The 9,722-nt window shown below is 38.4% G+C and overlaps 1 protein-coding gene across 1 annotated transcript; it reads right to left on the bottom strand.

Moving 5' to 3' along the window:
• Positions 1 to 280: 280 nt before the first annotated feature.
• On the bottom strand, positions 281 to 9,464 carry rnaset2 (ribonuclease T2). Its single transcript, XM_056412887.1, has 10 exons — positions 9,339 to 9,464; positions 6,281 to 6,358; positions 6,122 to 6,176; positions 4,153 to 4,208; positions 3,672 to 3,729; positions 3,269 to 3,333; positions 2,395 to 2,508; positions 2,229 to 2,274; positions 1,996 to 2,070; positions 281 to 1,861 (listed from the first exon to the last, which is right to left on the bottom strand). The coding sequence occupies exons 2-10, from the start codon at positions 6,349 to 6,351 to the stop codon at positions 1,667 to 1,669; spliced, it is 735 nt and encodes a 244-aa protein (XP_056268862.1). The 5' UTR covers positions 6,352 to 6,358; positions 9,339 to 9,464; the 3' UTR covers positions 281 to 1,666.
• Between the last annotated feature and the right edge of the window lie 258 nt (positions 9,465 to 9,722).

Below are 9,722 nucleotides of genomic sequence, written 5' to 3'. Positions count from 1 at the left end.
ATTTTGACGGAGGTTACGGTGCACCTTAAAACCATTCTCACTCCACTATTTCAATTCAATTCTGTTTATTTGTATAGCCCAATTTCACAAATTAGTCTCGGAGTGCTTTACAATCTGTACACAGACATCCCTGCCCCAAAACCTACCGTTTTCTATATTCATTCACTAAACTCTATTTATAGGTTGCCTTCACGTTCTATTAAATAGATTAAACATCCACATAGACACACCATAATCAGTTTTTAATGTTACACAATAACTCATCAACGACAATGGTAGATTGACTTGATATCCAATGTTTTATTGACATTTAATTCATTGACATTTAATTTATTGACGGACCAAATGTCAATTTGAGTAATTTCATGCCACAGCATTTGCCCACTGCAGCTGTAATTACAATTACACCTTTCAGTTTACAGGAAATGTATTTATCTATGCACAAAAACAGCATTTATCAAACAGCATCAATAGAAACAAGTAATTGTACAAATCAGATGGGATTAAATAGTGTTCACTCGATAATTTTAGTATTCTATCTGTACAGAGCATGTAACAGAAATGGTGCATAAACAAACTTCTGTGACATCTTTTGCACAGTATTGTGTTTAGTGTGGGTCGTGAGGTTTTACTGGCAAAGTACTTGGGTATTTGGATTTGAATACTAAAACTGAACGATGTAGCATTTATTCATTACACCATATACTACATTTAAAATCTAGTCTATACATTCAATGGTTTTAAATTCATAAATGTGACCAACAGTCATGTATCATCAACATGGATGGACCGAACCAGACCTCCAGCACAACAGCACTCGGTAATGGCCGATGTACTTCTACATACATAATCATAAGAAGGTAGTTAATGATAACTCACACCAGTTCATAATGCCTGAAAGCTGTGGATGTTATTGCAAAGCAGCAGTGTTTGTTTAAAATGGCTATTGCCCAAAACACCCTTACAAAATATGTATATTACCCAACATGATTTGTAAAGTGATTTAAAAAAAGAGAACACCAACTATTTTGATGTATTGGATGAATATAATCATTATGATGAAACTTAAAATCCAATCAGCCCCGCAAAATAAAATAGATTGCACTTAATTGATGGCACATAAGCACAAATAAGTGATATTAAATATGGCCAGATGTTACAAGATATGCAACTTCCACAGTTCTACACAGCCAATAATATGAAGTAGGAATCACCAGTAAATGGGTTCGGGTTATTTTCCAACAAGATACACTTCATGAACTGTCCATCTGCCCACCTGCCTGACCTGAACTCAACCACTTTTGAGCAATGGACGAAAAACGTGCACTCAGATTCATGTACTAGCAAAGGTCAGTGTGGGACATAATTCCATTAAAGCACCACGTAGGAGTGCAGTGTGTGACCTGGTCTTTGTAGGATATGAAAAGGGCGATGCACTTCAAGGAGACCTGTAACAGCTGGAATTTTCTCAATGTTTCTTGACTGCACTGATTCTGTGGGGGTATCTTTTACATTCCTCGTTAAAGCTATGATGTTCAGTGTTAAGCCTGGGGACAATCTAATTATGGTTACCTCAGTGTGTGTGCACATGCTTAATCACTGTGCAGTTTTAGTTTTTATGTCTTTGTAGGGAGCTGTTACGTTCCAGTCGGCACATACATGTGTTCTATGGAAGTAGTGGGTAGTAAACTGGGACATCATGGTCACACACAATGAACCCAGATGCCTTATCAACAGCAATGACACTGCCCCAGTCTCCCTTAGATATCTTCTGCGTGGTTACATATTTCTCACAGTCCATGAGGGTGAAGTCGATGTCGAAACAGATTTCAATCTGCCCCAAAATCTGGAAATCAGCGTTCTGTAAAAATGTAAAAGACACATTTTAACAATCTAACAGACCCGTCAGCTGACATTTGAAAGAGAGCTTAAATACACTGGAAAAAAAAATGCAAATCATAATTTCATGATTTGAAGGAAATGAGGTGTTTCTACTTTTGATGGATGGACACATTGGATTTTAGGTTTGACGCCGTAGAAGTTCTCTATGGCTCCTTCCACTTGGGAAAGCTACGAGCAGAGAGATTAGCAAAATTAGGAGGCAATATTATTATTAGACCCTATTATTATGGACCACTTTATTCCCCACATAACACAAATATTTAAGATTCTAATATACGATACAATTATGTATATATTAATTAATGTTAATATATAAATATACCCACTTTGTAGTATGTTTCTGATGGGATGATGTCAAACTTCTTCAGGACGCTACAATAACAGAAAGTCATTTATATTTCAAGGTGTTTATGCTTTCATCCACAGTGACTAAAAATAAGGGCCAGACAATACAAAGAACTAGAAAATGAAAGAAGTGTGAGTGTGCGGTACCTGTCCAAATCCAACTTGTGGTATAGTTCCAGTGCCTTGCCGAAGTATTTATGTTGACTATTCAGAGAATCTGCTTTGGCTGCACATGTGCCATGTTTGTACCACTCATACTTCCTGTTGAAACAAAAAAACAAATACTGAAACAAGGAGCAATAGGTTTTACAATAATTGTGGACAAAGTAATGCCAGGAATACAGTCCATGATAAAGAAAATCTCAATGTGTAATATTTATGACTAGACTGCACATGATCTTGTGGTCAAAGCTGGCTAACAATAAATATCTGTGTGGACATTGTGCAACAGTCTATAAACAATAAATGCATGAAGCAGCATTTTAAAGGGTATTCCCAGATTTATAGAGATTGGTTATACTTTATAATAATTGTGATGGAGAGTATCAAGAAGACAGGTCGGCTGTGTATGGCAGTCACACAAATGGAAATAAATGCTTGTAGCCATTCGGGGGAAATTGAAATGTGTGGCTGTTTAGTACATACAGTGATCTAGATCACTCACTATATAATATTTGCTTCCTTCTGAAGTATTGCTGGTCTGAAAATAAGGTAATCGTACACATTCAGAAGTGTACAGACCATGGTATGTTGGACTAAAGTTCATCAATGTTCACGACTGCAATCGGCAATATTATTCAGTAAGAGCTTTATTCTCACTGTCAATTATTTGCATATCCAAATACACAATAGACAAAACAAACAATGCAGCTGCAGTTGTAAGATACATTCAAGATAATAATAATGATGATGTGGTAGTAGCACAGTAATATAGTATATACAACTAGAACATACCAGACTAAAGAAAGTATCAGACTGATTGACAGACGAAAGACAATGAAAGGATTGATTGATAGAATACCAGAATGAAGAAGACGAGGGGTTAAGCAAGTCCGGCCAGCTCTTCTTCATGTCTGGAAGCAGGTCCTGAGAACACACATCCAACAACAGATTTGTTTTATTTATCAGTACACCAGCTACAGAAAAGGACGGATAACATCATTATTTACCTTCCCAAATTGGGAATGCCAAATTGTAGCGTCTACGTTCGGTGTGCTTTAGATTAAAGAAGTTTTTCATTGAACTTTCTGAAGACTTTGAAGAATTTTCCCTTTTCCTCTTTGTTCTGCCAATTGTCATCATTGTGACTGGTGTCTGTTTCTCTTGATGAATTTAAGCGACTACCGTTTTACAGAAAGATTATATTCGTGACATGGATTATAAAGTCGGATATAAAGACACACTGAGCCTGAACAGCGATGTACCTCTATCAGAGAAGAGTTGAAATGCCACGATGAATTGCAGGCGATCCCTTTGTTTGGCCTGGAAAACAGTTCCGATTCACAGAATTAGATTTTACATTACATTACATGTCATTTCGCTGACGCTTTTATCCAAAGCGACTTACAATCCTGTTACATACACTGTAGACGCAGCTACAGGGAGCAACTCAGGGTTAAGTGTCTTGCTCAAGGACACATCGACTAGGGCGGGGATTGAACCTCCAACCCCCTGATTGAAAGACGGACGTTCTAACCACTGACCCATAGTCGCCCCAAATTTCTTTATAACTTGATCATGCTACTCATTCGCAGAGAGAGAAAAGTAGTAAAAACAGGAATTACAGCCAGGCAACAATTATTTATCAATGATATTTTCAGACAGGACATTTATTCATAACCATTTTTTAACGTGTCAAAATATGATACGATTTTTTTTTTTTTAAAGAGAGAGAAACACACTGACCAAAGTCCATGTAGTGTCCAGAAACTAATGTTTGGATGACACACCGGCTTCTCCATCTGCAATGTAAACACATTTCTACTGTTATTCCATCTGGAAGCATAAACCTAACACTCAATTCTGTCATTAGTAATTAAAATGAGCACACAGCAATCTTTGGAAGTAGCTACTACCGCTGAGTATTTCTATTAGTGATTAATTTGTATTATTTTAAGATGAAGTTCTAAATTTGCCCACTAAAGAAATATGCACTGCCGAAAGGAAAGGGAACAGCAGCAACGTTGCAGTTTAGGAATCTACTGTACATCTACACACCTCTCCTCAGGTAAGTCTCGGTAAATTACAATTTTTAAATGTGTTGACATTTCCCCAATAGAATCTCCGACTGAGAATTTTAAATGGTCAATCATGAAGCAAAATTAGACCCAGATTAAATAAATGGCAAATAAATATTAACCCTTAACACAAACTTGTCAGACTCCAACACACAAGGCATGTGATACAAAACCACATGTCCCTCCAAGGCTTGAATCATCAGGGATGTTCTCCAGAGAGCATAAAAAGCCAGAAATGTGTGGTACAAAGCACAAGATACGGGATGTGTGTTTTTCTATCAAGACTTGGTTAAAACGGCATCTTCCTGTGTTGAGCAAACACTTGCATAATCAAACCAGATTGTTGACACACAGTTGGTCTCATGACTCAAACATAGAAATCACATGATATTCAAAGATTAAATATGTACTCACTGATACAGTATATATGTAACATTCTTGTCAATATAAGAGAGAAACTGTCTAAAGACAGTGTCTAAGATACCATGTTATTTACCAGTTGAACATAATTGTAGAGGAAATATCTGTACATACTAAATTGTTTGATGAATATTATCCATCTATACGACCCTCAATGGTTAAGAACAGGGTTCATCTTTACTGGTGCACAAATGGATCTAATCAGACACAGATATAGTATATTGTTAACATTTGTGGGGGTATTTGCATTAATTTCCTTTGTCGGGAGCCGAGCTTTGTCACATGAATGCAGCAAAAAGCCTATAGCATTTAATATTTCTGTCATATGCATTGAATGCATTGTAACTCTGTTAAGTTGTTCTTTCTGGACACGAGACATATGTTGTACTTGTTTCCATCTGGGGAGAGAGATGCTCCTCTGTTGCTTTCCTGAAGGTTTCTTCTTTTTTTTTTTCCCAGTGAAAGTTTTTTGGGGGGGGAATTTTCCTGAACCAATGTGAGGGTCCCGGGACAGAGGATGTTGTATGTGTACAGAGTGTAAAGCCCTCTGAGGCAAATTTGCGATCTTGGACTATACAAAATAAACAGAGCAGCAAGTTATTGGACTTCAACAGCATGAAGGAAACAATAGCAGCAGCTCTATTGAGTAGCTGCCTCACCGTGAAACACCTCTCATCATAAACAACAACAAAACGCAGTACCATAGTTTGTTTATTTATGTTATTTAGCTAATTTGAGTGCACCCGTTTAGTTTAATCACGATGCCAATACGATGTGCTGCAAAAGCAAAAACAGCCAAAAAGGCGAGAGTCAACAAAAACCTCTGGAATGCAGTTTGTTCGGGTAACTTAAGCAACACACACTGGAGGACACTTTACAGCAGCAAGCCCAGAAAGATTACAGAGAGGGGTTTACTTTGTAAAAAATAAACATTAAAGAACAGCTTTGATGAAGGTCATTTCCTTCCTTAACACAATGTAGAGTTATTAGATGATCGACCACATACATTGGACTGAATTTAGTAACTTAATTGTTTGTTCCTGGATGTGTGCACTGAGCAGCTGTATTATCGAGGGTAACAGATGGACTCAGTATTGGCACATATTCAATATTAAATGAGTACAAATAGGATACAAATAAAGTTGTTCAGGACATCCCTCATCACAATGTTAAGACTAAATAAATAAATAAATTAGTAACGGCAGATAGAAACTCACACTACAGAATGTGTTCGGCCAGTGGTGGGTCAGGATCAGTTTGGTCCACATGTGTCTGAAATACATGCACACTTTAATTAATTAAAACAATAGCAGTTCATTCGAGCATCAACCATCAAATTCATCTACACGTACAGTATTTTATTTTGTTGTACTTACGGAGGTGAAATCACAAAGGCAGATGACAGAGCTGCTGCCAGGCAAAGCAGAAGAGCGGAGCACAGCTTCATGTCAGATCTAAAAGAAGATAATGGATTTGTTAACAGCTGATTTTATGCAGGACTCAGTATTGAACACGAGGACAGCCCACGGTTCCTCTCACATACTCATTATAATAACAACAGCAACAACGTTCAGGTTATAATTGATTAAATAAAACTTGTGACTGGATAATTCATGCATTAAAAGTACAATTCTATGATAATGGATTTTGATGAAACTATGTATTACAGACATTATAGATGTTAGACTGGATTATTGAGCAAGAGAAACAGGCTCATGCACAGAATGATAGTCATAAGGGAAACACACCTGTTTTGTCTTTAACTGGAAGTAACTGACCTCATGTGACCACGTTAATAAGACAATAAACAGACTGTTAACACGCTGACCTCTCACACAGCCAATCACATTTAAATGCGTTTGAAACCTTCTCTACACACACAACCAGTTAACGGTACCATCGATCAGGCGACAGATCTATCTAAATAAATAAGTGATGATCTAATCCTAATTTTGAGACTGACAACAGCGATTACCACGGGACCTCTCAAACTGTCACAACTCAGGCGGAAGTTCCCACTGTTGTAATGAAATAGTTAAGTTGCACACCAGGAATGTTAACACGTAATATGTGAATGTTAACATTACACAACAACCACAACAGTCAGAAACGCAGTAGGGGCGAGATCCCTCCCTGGCGCTGGCACACAGTGGCAGTGGCACTGTGTGGGCAAGTGCACAAGTGGTGCCGGTGCAGTGCAGCACTCACTGGCAACTCACTGGCACCTCACTGGCACCTCACTCACACTCACAACCTCACTGGCTCACTCTCACCTCCTCAAGGGCAAGTCAAGTGCCACAGACTTGCATAATGTTTTTTTTTTTTTTTAGACTTAAAAAATGCAATACGATATTGCTGTACAATACTGCTGTACTATATTGAATATTGTTTTTACTACTTGCTATATTATATATTAATATATATATATATATAGTACCATATTTCTTTAATAATAAAAATATATAATTTTTTTTTTTTACCCATTTTTTTATATTATACCTATTCTCCCTCCTTTGAGGAGATGCCACTGTTACTGTTACTAAGTTTAAGCACCACTGGCACTTGACACACACTTTGCTTTCAGTTGCCACCCAGTTTGCCAGCCAGTGCCAGCAGTGCTACTAGATGCAAAACCACTTAAACTAGTTAAACTGTGCCACTTTAAAAGTGCCACTACTAACTAGTCAAAAGTGCCAGCAGCAGCAGGACGCGGCGGTGACGAGTCTGCGACGACGAAGTGACGAAACTTCACTGAAGTGCCGGAGCGCGGAAGAAATCACTTTCATGATCACAGAATGGAGGAGCTGCGGTTTAGCTAGATAGATAGATGAATAGATAGCTAAAATAGCTAGATACACAGATGGATATATATATATATATATATATATATATAGTGTTTTTGTAGACACTTACTTACAATATTATTGTTTTCTACTCTACGTTTCACTTCGTAATATATTGGCGACCCCCTGTGAGTGGTGTCAATCAAAGTGTGGCACCGGGAGGGAGAGGCGGGGCGCGAGGGGAGCGGGTGAGGAGTGTATCGGAAACGGGAGTCGTGGTTGACTGACTGTTGTTGTGGGAAGAACACGCTGTATGTGTTGGTGGAGAACACGCTGTGTGAGGCCGAATAAGGTCGTCCGTTGTCCGGAGGGTGTAGTGCGTGCTCCGTTGTCACTGACGTTATTGGTGGATGGTATATAATATTGATATTACGAATATATTGCAAGTAGTAAAAAATATAAAAACAATAAAAACAAGTAACAAACAATAGTAATATAATATTGTTATTATCATGCATAATGTCAAATTCATACAATATTATATATATATATATATATATATTATATAGTTTTATATATTATATATATACCATAATATTATATATATCTACACTGTCTATATATATATATTGCTCTATCTGTCCTCCAGCTTGCTATTATATGGTTGTATATATTTTTTCTTCCTTTGTCCGCACTTGTGTGAAGCTTGTCACTCTTCTGGCACAGACCGTCACAGCCTCGTCACTCTCCTGTTTTGCACTACTAGCTTAGTTTAGCACCTTTGTGAGCACTTTGGACTGCTGGGCACTAGCTGTGGCACTGCTGGCAACTGCTGGGCAACTGCTGGCAAGTGCAAGTAATGTGTGCAAGCTGTGGTGCGTGCTCTGCTTAAACTGCTGGCAACTTTGGGCATCTCTCAAAGGATTGGTCAATGAGGTGACAGTAAAAACATTAAAAAAAAAATTATATATTTTTATTATTAAAGAAAGGTATATATATATGTGCTATATATTAAGTGTTATATATTAAGGAAACGGTAGTAGCAAAACAATATTCAATATAGTACAGCAGTATAAAATAGCAATATATCATATCGTATTTTAAGCCTAAGTAAAAAAAAAATTATCTGAGGTGGAGGTGAGTGTGTGTGCCAGTGAGTGTGCAGGTGAGTGAGGGTGTGCGTGTGCGTGCCAGTGAGGGTGGGTGTGTGTGCCAGTGAGGTGTGTGTGAGTGAGTCGCTGCTGACTGGCACCGAGCGGCGGCACTGCAGACACTGCACACTGGTGCCACACTGAGGTGCCAGTGAGGTGCCAGTGAGTTGTCGGTGCCAGTGATTGCACTCGCCCTCTCTCCAGAAACGACCCAAAGACGTATTTATGTAGGTTACTCCCTAGAAAGATGTCAGTTCTTTAAAACAAGTGTTACACACTTTGAAGTGAACGACAGCAGCACGAGGACACATTTGTGTGGTTATGAAGATTTTAACGTAACCTAAAGAGACCTACATACTCGAAATAATATTGGAAGTTATGAATCTAAATGAATGAATCTTCAAACGTGAACAAAGAACACAGCGTAAAACCGACTCGATGTTTAAACCACACAACCTATTACTAAATTAAAACACGTATAATGTTTACGTATGCCTCACTTTGTGCCGGAGATGTTTGCAACAAGAATACGTGGTGGTTACTGGAGAGCCCCGCCGATCACCATGTAGGAAGCTGTGCGTTACACGGGTCAGTGTTGTTGATGTCCTGCAGCCGATTCCCTCTGGCGGATGCTCAGCCAATCGTGTGCGCCGTAGACGTCCTCGCGTCGTCACGTGGTAGAAGGGTTGGCTTCATTTAATGTCCGGACCGCGCCGGCTGATCCTTTTCCGGCACATTTTCATGTGTTGAAGCAAGTTCGCTGATGTAACAGCTTGTACAATCTTCTTTTTTTTTTACTGAATTGTAATTTATAATAAAGACAATATGACGGTGTCAAGATCTCTTGAAAGTAGCTCTATTGATGTGGAATATTCAAGTGACAC

The sequence above is a fragment of the Pseudoliparis swirei genome, chromosome 4 (assembly GCF_029220125.1).
Source record: "Pseudoliparis swirei isolate HS2019 ecotype Mariana Trench chromosome 4, NWPU_hadal_v1, whole genome shotgun sequence".
NCBI lineage: Eukaryota > Metazoa > Chordata > Actinopteri > Perciformes > Liparidae > Pseudoliparis > Pseudoliparis swirei.
This window is presented reverse-complemented; position numbering and strand designations above follow the sequence as displayed.